This window comes from Hippoglossus hippoglossus, chromosome 2 (genome assembly GCF_009819705.1).
Source record: "Hippoglossus hippoglossus isolate fHipHip1 chromosome 2, fHipHip1.pri, whole genome shotgun sequence".
NCBI classification, from domain to species: Eukaryota; Metazoa; Chordata; class Actinopteri; order Pleuronectiformes; family Pleuronectidae; genus Hippoglossus; species Hippoglossus hippoglossus.
The window spans coordinates 5,542,682-5,556,300 of NC_047152.1; the positions used below are offsets into that span (position 1 = coordinate 5,542,682).

The 13,619-nt window shown below is 46.3% G+C and overlaps 1 protein-coding gene across 2 annotated transcripts in view; it reads left to right on the forward strand.

Annotated features, from left to right (window-relative positions):
• Positions 1-13,619, forward strand: part of pard3ba (par-3 family cell polarity regulator beta a) — a 133,825-nt gene that overhangs the window by 34,245 nt on the left and 85,961 nt on the right. For both annotated transcript variants that reach the window (XM_034611081.1, XM_034611090.1), the window contains exons 5-10: positions 1,557-1,639; positions 5,891-5,977; positions 6,189-6,314; positions 7,544-8,022; positions 10,054-10,193; positions 10,866-10,994. In XM_034611081.1, coding sequence (XP_034466972.1) covers positions 1,557-1,639; positions 5,891-5,977; positions 6,189-6,314; positions 7,544-8,022; positions 10,054-10,193; positions 10,866-10,994 — 1,044 coding nt within the window. The remainder of the gene's footprint in view (positions 1-1,556; positions 1,640-5,890; positions 5,978-6,188; positions 6,315-7,543; positions 8,023-10,053; positions 10,194-10,865; positions 10,995-13,619) is intronic.

Below are 13,619 nucleotides of genomic sequence, written 5' to 3' on the forward strand. Positions count from 1 at the left end.
TTATGTCAGCACAATAATAACACATTTATATATACAATTCTACGAGTGCGATCTACTGCATCTGATCGTTCTAGGGTTAAAGACGTATAAGCAGCATTACGACTAACTGGAGGGGACGGGGAGGGCACAAATCTTTCTTCTTAGTGTGTTGAGATGCGAGCGGGGGAAGCTGATTGGCCGAGCACAGCGGGGCTTCCTAAGAGGGGAGCTGCTGTTTTTATGTCGACAACAGGACTGCTCTCAATCAGGGATTAGATCCACACCGGGCATTATGGCGTCATCCCTTTGAATGGGTGTTTATATACATCCGCACATTCCATATTTTACATAATACATGCACTGTACTTACTGTGAAGCAGACATACAAGGGTTTTTATGTTACTGTACCACGTGTGTGTGTTGGTACATTTCAGCTTCATGCCTCAATTCCAGTAAAAGTCGATGTACAGTGTGTTTTTGATGCGTGTATACACGTGTTCCTGCCAAGCTTGTGTTCCCAAAGGCTGTGTCAGTACCTCATCCTGTGATGAAGTGTGTGTGTGTACTGCAGGAGGAGAAGAGTGTGTTGCATGCATGTGTCTGTGTGTGTGTGTGTGTGTTGGTTAATGGCGTTGCAGGAAGATGCACAGCAACAATGGAGCCTCCAGCTCATCCTTCTGCCCCCGCACACACATGCTCTCTATTGTGGGGTAATCTCACACTGCCCAGATAAGTGGGTCAGTCAGTGTGTGTGTGTGTGTGTGTGTGTGTGTGTGTGTGTGTGTGTGTGTGTGTGTGTGTGTGTGTGTGTGTGTGTGTGTGTGTGTGTGTGTGTGAAACACATTTTCTTTATGTTTGCAGCTCTTCAGAGTCAATTCGTGGAGGTAATATTTGCAGGAAATGTATGCGTGGGGGGGGGGGGGGGGTGTCCGCGTCCTCCAAAGCATATATTTACCCCGTGTGCGACAGAGGGTCCACCGGGGACTTGGGTGTGGTGGTGGGGGGGGGTTGCTAAGGAGCGGGCTGGTGGGCGGGGAGCGTTTTAGCCATTAGTACTGGTGACACAATGAAAGTGACAAGGCAGAAGGACCTAATTGCACCCTTCTTGTTTTTAGCGATTTGGGGCAATTTCTCTCGGCCGCCCCTCGAGTTCGCTTGAGCGTCTCGCAAACAGTTTGACGCTGTCGTTCCTTGTCGTCGTTCTTCCCTCTTCCTTGTTTGTTTGCCCCCGGGTTGTTGTTGATTTTTTTTTTTGCCGACTTAAAAATAGAGCCTTGCCTGACACGGGGCAGGGGATGGAGAGAGGGGGAGGGAGAGGTAGATAGATTGAAAAAAATACATAGACAGAGAGAAAGAAGGGACAGTGGCGCGTGGTAGGAGGCGAAGTGTCCGGCGTTCGCTCTCTCTCTGCGAAGGTGATTGATGGTGTCGTTAGTTTGTTTTGCTAATAGGCAGCGGGCCTCCTCCTGTTAACTGACAGGCAACGGTGCGTTGAGTGTGTGTGTGTGTGTGAACGTGGGAAAGTATCAATTCATCACGAATGCTCGATGACTTATGTTTCTTCTTTGTTTTTACAGGAAATCAACCATGTACTGAAAGGAGCGTTGGACCGACTGCGCACAGACGACCCACCTGCCAAGATGAGCAAGGTTAACTTCAGGTAAGAGTGGGTGTGCAGGTGTGCGTGTGTGTGTGTGTGTGCGTGCGTGTGTGTGTGTGTGTGTTGATGTGAATGCAGCAGCAGACAGCTCATAGTGTGGTGCAGTGATGGAGACTAGGATTAACACTCCAGTCTTTATGTGACACTGTCACTGGATTAAACACAGTGTGTGTGTGTTAGATAGTGTCTCTTTGTACCACAGATTTCATGATAATACAAAATGCTTCCCGTAAGACAAGGGGACTAAAGCAGAGTAAGTTCAATGAATTATAAGATGATGAAATTAATTGAACATTAAAAAACACGGCAGTGGATTTTGAAAGATCTAAAAATAGTTCAGTTTACAACAGGAGCTAGTGAGCATCCATGTTTGTAGTCTATTGTGGAAAAGGCAAGGTTAGGTTTAGAAGAATCAAGATTCTCTTCCATTATCAGCAGCGTTTCTTGCCGCTGTCTTTCACTCGCTCTAAATTAAAAATGCAGTGGAATCATCGTCAATTAGAAATTCGACCGTAAAGATTTAGAAAGTTAATCGTGCAGCCCCTGTATGTAGCAACTGATTTTCATTATCTATTAATATATTGATTTTCATTTATTATTCAAACTGTCAGTCTACATATGACTCATCCTTATCAGTAAATCACCCTCTTTGTGTTTAATATTATTGTTTAACAGTTAGACATTAGGAGATGAGGTTTAGTTTCACCCTCCTGCTGTGAGGGCAGACGAGGGGACTGTGGAAGCTTATGACACAATTGATTGACATCTAAGGTGTTGACCCTGGACTCTGATTGCATGAGACAGGTTGACTTTACCTGTCACACCCCACAGAGTAACTGTGATTGGTTGTGCTGTTAAAAGCTCATAGACCCTCACAGATTTCACTCATTAGTTGGATTAACGTCCTGGAACTGATGATCATATTCTGTGTCTTTTGATTTTTTTAAACTGCATTTTGGATTTTCCTAGATTAAATGCAAATAGTTTGTGTTAAAGGCCGAATGTGTAAAGCTGCGGTTGTGCTTAACGAATTGACAACTGGCATTTCTATGCTCTGAATGAGGCGCTCTGATTTGGTGAAGTCATCTCGTAAATGATAGGTGTCGCCGCGGGAGAAAGACACAGAAGAAGAAGAGGAAATGCAAACAGAATGGTTTTTGACACAGGCATGTTTCCTCCAGGAGCTCAGCCTTCATTGACTTGACAAACAATTCACAGAGGTTTTCCCACAGTTTCCTGCAGAAAGCCTTGTCTCTACCACCAGTCTCTGCAGCCTCCCTCCAGGAGCCATCTGAGAATGTAGAGATGGACCTATTCACAGACTCTTTGTTGTGCTAGACATGCACGCCAAGTCGAAAAAGTTGGGAGTTGTGTGACCAGCTGTAACCACACCCTGGCGCCGGCTGATATTATCTAGTTTCTGGCATGTTGCAGGACGGGAACAGTGAGAATAAACGATGCTTAAGAATTAGCCAACTGTCAAATTCATACTCCGAAGAAATCGAGGGCTGAGTCTTCTCAGAAAGTTTGGTCCTTCACCCCGGTCATAAGAAACAAGGAGCAATGACAGGTCGAGGGACAAGAGGGAGAGACATAACAGCAATTACTGAGCTTGAGAAAAGAGCGGAGGAATGTCACTTAGTGAGGACGGCTGCTACACAAGCTTATATACATTAAATATTTATACATTCAAATTGTTACTATTATATAAGAATCTTGAAGAGGCATATAAATGGGAACATTACTTTTGGGCTGGAGAAAAGGTTAATTTGTCTCTAAAATGTCAAGAAATAGTTAAATGAACATCATCAAGAAACTCATATTTGTTCATAATTTGTTTTCTACTAAGTCAACTGATGAATCACTACAACTATAGTACCGAGGGTTTTGTTATTTATTGAACCAGTGAGCTCAAAATCAAACCTGTATCAGGAGCATCAGATAGAAATCAATTCTGTGAAAGCTAGACTCACTTGTTGAGTGTGTGTGTGTGTGTGTGTGCGTGTGCGCGTGTGCGTGTGTGCGTGCACAGGCGAATGAGGCGACTATGTGGGCGTGCACAGGCATCTCACCATGGCAACCTCGTCTCCACCTCTCCACCACCCCTGTTTTTGGGCGCGCCACTCGCACACCTCTGGGACGACGGGAGTTTTTATCTTCATTTCTCCCTGCTGTCAGTCACGCAGTAGCCATGGCAACAGCTAACCCGTCCATCACAACCCTTCACCTGTCTCGTCCTGCGAGCCCGTGACAAGAGTACAGATAATTCCGTGACATCCTCTGCCGCCAACAGCTCCCGAAACCCCCCCCCAAACGTGTTCCTTTTCAGAAATAACTCAGCAGAGAATCAGCGGCGCTCAGGAGAAGTCTTGGCTGGACTGACAGATGGTGATTTTTCAGAGTTTTTACACCACAGCAGTGTCTTGAAGCGCCGTGATACAATAGAGTGCACGGCTCTCACAGATAGTTTGCCATGGTAACAGATGGCCGGCGGTTGAGGAAGCCACGGCGAGCGAGCGGGGGGGGGGGGCACGTTTTTTCACTGCGAGTCCCGGCCACGACTTTGTTAGGCACTCTGTAGAGGAAGTCAACCAAAAGTGGGAGCTCCATCTGTCTCGGTCCTCGTTTACTCTTTGCTCCCAGTGGAATGAGTGTTTGTTTGTGTTGGTATCAGTGGGACGCTGAAACGGGGGAGCTGAGCTATTCTGCATATTAGCGTGCTGCGCTAACAAGCCGCCGCTGCCTGTGATGAGCTTGTTTGTGTCGCCATTTGTTTTTTCTATAAATGTAAATGGGCTGAGTGTGTGTGTGTGTGTATTTGTATGTGCCACACACACACTGCAGAATATACATCATTCAGGACTAGCTGTGTGTGTCTGTGTGTCTATGTTGTCCTGACTTGATTGTTTTTCATCAACGAAAGTAAATTCAAAGAGTGTGTGTGTGTGTGTGTGTGTGTGTGTGTGTGTGTGTGTGTGTGTGTTGTGCACATGTGCAATTTAGATGTAACTGTGTTCCTTAATGGATGTAAATTTGATGCATGTGTGTATCTGTGAATTCAATTTGGAGGAATGTGACTGATGGTGTTGTGAGCATGCAATAGATGTAGCAATAACAATGCAAATTGGGCGTGTGTGTGCATAAGTGTGTGTGTGTGTGTGTGTGTGTACAGTATGTTTGTGTGACCCTGGCAGAGGTTAACAAGAGCAGGGTGACAGTGACAGAGGAGTGTGTTATAATGATCCCAGCCAGACCTTGGACTTGTGTACGTGAAGGAAACACACACACATTGAACTTCACTGCTCTTGTTCTCACACTTGTTCACTTTGTTTTCCACACACACGTCTCGTCACTTGTTTTTTTGCGCTGAAGATTTATAAAAAGCCATGAATGATAATGGAAAGGAGAAATAAACAGAGGCAATATGAGAAAATAGAGGCTGAATGGAAATAGCGGATGATAATACAGAGGATTTTTCAGACGGGATTTTAAAACTGAAACTGCCCTGATTATCCTCCAGCGTGCAGCAGGTTTTAGTTTGATCCATGTCCGGGTTTATTCTGCAGCCGCCGACCTCGTGATGATCAAGATGCTCTGTCTTCACTTTTAGTGAGCTGTCATCCCGTCCATCTACAGTCTATCGTACAAAGTAGGATTGTCGTCTCATGTGATCTTCTTCTATGCTCCCATTATGCAGGTCCCCTCTTTTCGCCGTCCCATATCAAAAGCGTGTTGTCCTTGTTTATCTGCCGTTAAAAGCCACAGTTCAGGCCTCAGCAGAGATTATTAGAGGAGCTCATTCTATTTCATCTCTATCTGCTGCTCTATCTGTCTGTCTCCTTTATCTCCCGCTCTCTCTTCTTTTGTCCACTGGCTAGATTGGGTGGTCGAGGCGCAGGTAGATAAAGGGCGAAGTAGCCACCTGTGACACGCACGCACGCACGCACGCACGCACGCACACATTATTGTGATGTTAGATATAACTATCTGAAAGCTCATTTGGATGCCTCTCTATGCAGCCTGGAGTAAAATGCTAATGTTTTTTGAAGAGCTTGCACATAGAAAGCTTGTGAGTGTGTGTGTATGTATGTGTGTGTGTGTGTGTGTGTGTGTGCAGCTATGTGTTCCCGCATCACTGTTTTTATGATTGTCTGCACAACTTGAACGTACATCCTCATTTTCCGTGTCTTTAAATTTTGCCGCGGGTGTTTATTTCTCAGTGAGTGAGTTTTTCCTGTTTTTGTCGAACAGCACCCTGACGAGAACGGTGGAGATTGCAGGTGACCAGGGGCCCCTGGGTATCCACGTGATCCCCTACTGCTCCTCGCTCAGTGGACGGTAAACACCCACACACACACACACTCACATGTGCATATATACCTAAACACTCACCTCCCACCACTTGTAATCAGTCAGACATTCATAAGGAAAACCAGATGGCAATGTTGACTCATAGAAATGCATAACAATCTCAAGTGTTGGCGTGTAATCACATACGTGTTTACCTGAATTCATATTCTCTCTCCGCTGTGTGTGTGTGTGTCGCAAGGACCCTGGGCCTTCACATTAAAGGCATCGAGGAAAAAAGCCGCTCCAAGCGAGAGAACATCTTCCAAGACGACGAGTGCATCGTCCAAATCAACGACACGCCACTCGAGGACAAGACCTTCGCACAGTAAGGACGCCGGGCGGGGGGGATGAGCTGGATGCTTATGTTTTCTATGTTTGTGTCTCTGTCTGCGTCAAACACTAATACTTGGGTCTAAGCTGAAGCCTTTGGAATCAATTATTGAATCTACTTCTCTTTAAAGATTTGTCGTTTTAAAGGCCATTAGGGGATTGTCTTCACAAAGCACCTTTTGACTATGCAAACAAAGAAGAGTTTTAGGGGGTGTGATAATGTACTGGATGTTTAAAAGACATAGAATGTAAACATGAATCTTTTCGTCATTATTTAATCTGTAAATGAAATGTTTTTATATTCACGCATATCGGCAAACATACACACTAATACCCATATATCTCTGAAAGGCTCTTGTTGGCAGATAAACAGATAAAGTGGTCAGGCTCTAATTTAAACAGATTTAAAAGGATGACTTCTGCAATCGATTTAGTCACATTCTCATTTTCACTCACTCTGTCAACTGGATTGATTTATCGTCCATCTGTCCACTGTGCAGCGGGAAAATGAGTAATAAGTTGATATCGAAACACAGCCCTTGAAATAAGTCCTTCTTTATGCGACAGTGATGTGATTGTAAGCGAAAAGCCTCAAAAGCAGGAAAACAACATCTTCGCTCTTTGTTTACGTGTTTGTGTGTCTGCTCCCACTCATCCTCCGCCGCCACAGCCAGATCCCTCACCTGTCACTCAAACTTGTTTCCTCCACCAGACAAAGATAAATCTTTCTCATTCACCGCCTGTCGTATCTCTCCACCACATCTACCCTCCTCTCTCTCTTTTAATTTTTTTCCGTCTTTCAAGCAAACACGTCCTCCTCCTCCTGCTTTACTTCCTCTGTCCTCACTGAACAGGTCCATTTAACTGCATCCCGCTGTGTTAACTGTGTTGTGTTAATGTTGCGCTGCTGGTAGACTTCTGCTGTAAAGTCCTCCTCCATCTGACGTGGGACCGCCGTGTCCCACACCAGCTGGAAGAGTCCAAATCCAAATTGAAACCGAGCTCCATTAACTGCGCACAGGCCTCATTCACTCTGCTCGTTCTCTGCTTTCCAATCGTCTGCTCTCCTTCTGTGTTCTGCTTCACTTTCTCCAGCTCTTCTCCTTTTTTTTTTACAGTTTTGTAGTGTTCCCAAAATTAATATGTCCCACTCTGAGTTTGTCCATGACTAGAAAACACTTACCCAATGCCAAAAATGTAAATATTGCTATTCTCTTCTTCCAGGTCACAGGAAGTGTTCCTCCAGGCCATGGGCACGTCCTCCATACGTCTGGAGGTCGTCCCTGTACCCAGCAAGCTGCGCTACGAGAAGAGCCTCATAGGTCAGCTCTTCACCGGCGACGCCAAAGACCTCTCCGCAAAAGTAAAGAGTCCGATGTTGGTCCGCGCCAAAACAGACCCACACCCGGAGCCCAAACCACATTCCAAACCGAACAGTAATGTAGAAGTGAGGCGACCAGACCCGCGTGCCAAGACCCCGGAGCCACCTGCGGCATACGCACCTGCGGCATACGCACCTGCGGCATACGCACCTGCGGCATACGCACCAGCAGACGAGCTCCATTCCAGTAATGGCTCCTCTCCCACGCCTTCAGCCAGGACAGCAAGCTCCTCCCCGGCGTCCAGGAGTCCCGTCCCCCCCGGCCTGGCGAACCTGAGCAGCAAGAAGGGCGGCAAGCGGTTAAAGATCGACCTGAAGAAAGGTAAATATGCAGCTGAATCCCACCTCCTCCGTGTTTAGCGCTTGTATTTGCAGGAACCTCGATTTCACAGCTTCACTGCACAGACTCTGTCTCCTAATAACGCCAAAAGCCAAGATGGCAGCGCCCACATCCAGGATGTTCACTGAGAGGAAGTGATGACGCATCATCCATCTCCATGTACAGTTTATAGTGTAGACAAAAAAATCGACATACGGTCTGAATCCATTGAATTTGGCGTTTACAACAATTGTTTGTATGGGAAAAACTTCACTTTCTCTTATTCCTCTCATGTCCTCTGTTGTCATGAAGCAAAAATGATCCACATGGTCTTTTTTAGCTGCTTAGTTCTACTTTTATCCTCCACATTTGTTTTCCTGATGTAATAGCAGCTGACGTCCCTGGTGTCAAACGCCGCCGCCACCAGCAATGATTGATTTGTGTAATTCCTTCTTTTCCTTCCAAGGAGCCGCTCTGGATCAGTGAACACAAATGTTGTCTGCAGTGAAAATAACTTTCCGCTCTCGAACATTTTCTTCTCTCTTTATAATCTTATGGGATAACCGCACGCGACATCTGGTTGTTTGGCTTTTAGCTCTTAACCCAGACTGATTCAGTCTGTCTTCCCCACCGCCGCCTTATCTCTGATCCCCCTAAAACACATCAGTGCTGGGACGCTCATGTGTCGATAACATGGGAATAGGTTCTTGTGACTGTGAATGGGTTCTGTTCCAGCAACCTGTGGGATTAAGGGGCACTGAAAGGAAGGCAGTAATTGGGCGACACACACACACACACACACACACACACACACACACACACACACACACACACTCACACTCACACACACTAGGTCCAGGTGAGAAAGGAAGTAGATCCCCTGATGAAAGCGTAGAAGAAATTGGGCTCCACACTCTCGGCACCTTTTCTTCTCCTTGTCCTTCTCCTCCATCCTTCTTTTGTTTGATTTATTCCCCCCCTCCCACCTCCCTCTATCCTTTCACCTGATGCAAGATCAGAGCAGAGGATATTATGGGGTTTCTAGCACCCTCTCCCTTGGCAACAGGCTCTTTTCTCTCTGTGAGTGACAGGCGGTGAGGTTTAGGTGCGCTAATGTAGGGCAGGCAGAGGCTTAGCTCGGAGACCAGATAGCATCGCTCGCCGCCTTTAGTATGCCACGCCGGCTTTGCTCTCTCTACATCTCTCCGCACACACACACACACACACACACACAGCGTGGCACATTTCACTCATGGCTTGGGGCTTGTGAGGCCGTGAAAAAGGGAGAGGTTGGAGGCTCTGGGGGTTGATGGCTCTGTGTGTGTGTGTGTGTGTGTGTGTGTGTGTGTGTGTGTGTGTGTGTGTGTGTGTGTGTGTGTGTGTGTGTGTGTGTGTGTGTGTGTGTGTGTGTGTGTGTGTGTGTGTGTGTGTGTGTCCTCAAAAACGCGCACACTTACACACACACACTTGTAAATGTATACACAGAGATAAACGTAGGATAACACGCACAAGAAAAATCTTTGTGGAAATCACGTTGCCTCCCCGGGGAGGGAAGCTCGAGAAGGGAATAATATCTCAGGTTCTTCTTTCTCTCATTCTCTCTCTCTCTCTGCCACCCCTCCACCCTCCTACCATCTTCTCCCTCTACCTCCCTTCATCAGCCACCGTTCGACCTGCTCACACGTGAAATTAAAGGCAGAGTCTGTCTAATCCGGCCCTCTCCGGGCTGCTCCGAGGCTGAGCCAGGCAACTAACCCCCTAGAGGAAAACAGGCACTTAAACAGTAGCTAATGTGGAGGACGATGCCGAAACCGCAGACTGGTTTCAGTTGGACGCGAGAGGAGGAGAAAGGGAAAACTCTGCGGCGAGCGGAGAAGGAGACAGAGAGGATAAAAGTGACAGAATAAGGAGACGAGGGGAAAATTCAATTAAAAAGAAATGAAAAAGTCATAACTTTCATAATTAAGTCTTGTCTGCAGGGGAGATTGATGTCTCTAATGCACACTGTGACGCAGGCTGCTTTTCTTCCTGCAGGCACGGAGGGTCTGGGCTTCACCGTGGTAACCCGGGACTCCTCGGTCCACGGGCCGGGGCCGATCCTGGTGAAGAACATCCTGACGAGAGGTGCGGCAGTTAAAGATGGCCGCCTGCAGCCCGGAGACCGCATCCTGGAGGTAAGAGACGAACCTCAACCTGGTGATACCCCACGAAGTAGAAAAACAACAGGTAGTGGGTATGATCATCATTTGCAGCAGATTGAGTGGCACCCCTGCTGGTTGAACTGAGTAACTGCACTTAACCAAGAAAATATCCAAATGAAATTACGTTTCTACACGTCAACCAAATTTTTTAAACATATGCAAGTATAGTATGCAAATATTAGATATGGAAATATTAGGTTTGGATCGGACTGTGTTTGTACACCAGTGTTACAATAAAAAAAAGTTCCTTATCGCAAGTGGTCTCTAAAAATAGCTTCGGTTTTATTTTACTAGAACTACAACAATGGTGGACACTTCAGTTATATATTCATAGTTTTAAATCCATAAGAACAACTTTCACCTGGATAACCCACATGACAGACTGCAACCGTTTTCAGTGGAACTAGTTTCTGCCAAAGAACTAGTCCCTATCAAAGTTGGGTTTGAGCCAGAAATCTTAAAGACAAAAAGCATGAAAACTTTCATTTGATGTATGTGGGGGAATTTCATGTTGATGTCGTCTGATCCTGTACTAGTGAGGATGTTAGTGAAGCGCTGCCAGTGGATTATACTCTTTGCTTTAATCTACTCTCGTGTGTGTGTGCGCCTGTGTGTGTTCTTCCTTTTTTGTGTCTGTGTGTGTAGGTGAATGGAGTCGACATGACAGGCCGTAGCCAGGAGGAACTCGTAGCCATGCTGCGCAGCACCAAGCAGGGAGAGGGCGTGTGTGTGGTGGTGGCGCGGCAGGAGGACATCTTCCTGCCACGGGAACTGGTAGGAGAGCACGAACGCACAAAAACACAGCAACCATGTCTTCACCCTCCTCCTCTTCCTCTTCTTCTTCTTTTTCTTTGGTCTGTCAGTCACTTCTGCCACTTTTGTTGCTCATTTCTCTTCCGTGGAGGTCTTTGATTTGTCTCTCTCTCCTCCTCTTCGTGTCTTCCTCTCCCACTCCTCTTTTTTTTCCTGCACATGTTGTCACCTTTGATGCCCCTTTCCCCTATAAACACCACGCACACACGGACGAACGCACAAACACACGCAGTGCACGCTCCGGCCTTCCTGTCCCGCTCTGGTTTGTTGACACAGCGATGCCAGAGGAAGTCGCACCCGCAAGCCGCAGCCGGCCCCCCGCGGGAAGTGTGCGAGCACGTCCACGCATGCTGACACGGGTGTTAAGTGATCGTTTACCTGCAGCGCCTGACGGGGTCACAGGTCACTGTCAGGGCTGTGAATCTGACACGGGTCGACTGCGCCTCACAGAGGACATTTCATCAATAAACACACACACACACACATTGGTGGCCTCTTAAAGTCTCCCGCTCTCTGTAACTGATGTTTTCACCCGTGCGCTTCTATTCTCTCCCCTCTGTGGTTATTCTGATTATTCCCTCTCCTTTACTTCAAAGAGCGGCGAGGAAGGCGCTCAGGGCTTTGTAGTGACTGATGCATATTCACACCTAGGGTTCACGCAAACACACACACACACACACACACACACACACACACACACACACACACACACACACACACATATAGACACACAAACTCTTAAACACGAGTCCTTGATTTAAAGGAAAAAAACCAGTTGAACACACTATGCCGTGCACACACATCACACGATCTTTAAACAGCCGAGTTACTGCTTCCGAAAATAGTTTGCCCTCATTAATGGCCCGGCAGTCTTGGCATAACAAGTGCACTTTGAAGAGCCTCTACAGTCTTCATCTAACACTTGCTTGTGTTTGTGCATTAGACGGAGACTTAAGAAAAAGAGAGAGGGGTAGTGGAAGAAGGGAACGAAAGAAAGAGAGAGCGAGAGAGAGAAAGAGAGAGCGAGATAGAGAGAGAGCTTTCACTCCTGTCTCCATCGAGGCTGTTGAAGTTGTTGGTGCCCCATGAGAGATCTGGCCCTTATCAGCACAGTCCTCCACCTCAAAGACGGTTTGATGTCCCCCCCTAAGCGCGCACACACACACAAATACACACACACACTCGCATACACTATTTACAGGTACACACAGAAAACTCAGGCAGCTGCGTGAGCTTCTGCGTCATTGAATTTGCATGTGCAGACCCTCCAAGAGGGAAGGATTACGTAAATACACGGAGGGAAAAAGTAGTTCATCATTAAAAGTGGCCAAATGAGCACATGCAAAACACACACTCTGCAACCCCAGCAGAAAAAAAAGATGCAGCCCCTCAGTAAACACCACCCTCACTTTCCCCCCAAAAATCGACACTCTCCTCCAAACCAAGAAAGGACATCTTCCTCTTTTTTGTCTTCCCTGTTCCTCTTCCATATCCTCTCATAATCGCTCGACTCTTTTCCCCGCTGCTCGAGTAGGAAATTGTGGCGAGGTGCGGCTCGGTCATACAGAAAGATGTAAATGGATGGAGATGCATTAAGTCGACGTGGCCATCTGCCTCCTCTGTCACAGGGAAATTTGTTTGTCTCTGTGCCTGTCTAATTCAGTGAGGGCGCTCATGAATATGTATTGTTTCACTGACTGTCTGTCTCCGTGCATCCACAGAACTCTGGTCATATTTGTTAAAATAACTATCAGATGCAAATCAGTGCTTCATTATCACAGTTTTACATCCGGTGGCTGCTGAGATTAATTGGCTGAATACAGTTTTGGAGTTTCCCCCGGATTAACCTCGCTGGTGCTGCTGCAAATAATGAATCTACGATATCGGCTTATTGCTCATATCAAAGTTTTAATTTGGTTTTCTCTGGGAACACTTTGTCCATTTTAAGACGTATTCATGATAGTGGATCAAAATCAATATCAGATGAGATATGTGGGACCATTTATGTCACATTTGAATGATATTCAGGTTTGTTACCTGTTGAAATTCACTTGATCCCGGAATATACCTACAGGAGGTGCTGTGGTGGAGACCCCTGCCTCTGATCTTGAGTTTAGAGTTTTGATGGTATAAGAAGATCCATGTTAGCAGCTTTGTCTTTAGTTTTTCAGACGTTAACTCACAAAGTAAAGAACGGATGGAAATATGAACCCTGAATTACCCCACAGTTCTTGAACGTGAGAGTAAATCTAAAAAAGCTGATTCACAGAAAAACTGTGAACCTGTTTTCTTAGATAAAAAGTAAGATATTCATCATAAGTGTTTGTTCCATATTAATCAGAATATAATGGCCTGTGGTTATCATCCCCACGAGTTCTGCTGGTATCTGTAGAAACAAATTGCATAAAGGACATTAATGCCGTGATTTAGGGCCGACGTGGGGTCAGAGGTCGTCGGAGCTGCAGATCAGCAGCCCCTTGAGATGATAAGAGTTCCATGTTTTGCCAAAGAACACTTCAGCAGAGCCCACATCTGCTGACTCAGCAGTTTGAACCCGGGTCGTGTGCTTAAAAGCCTAAATTCACT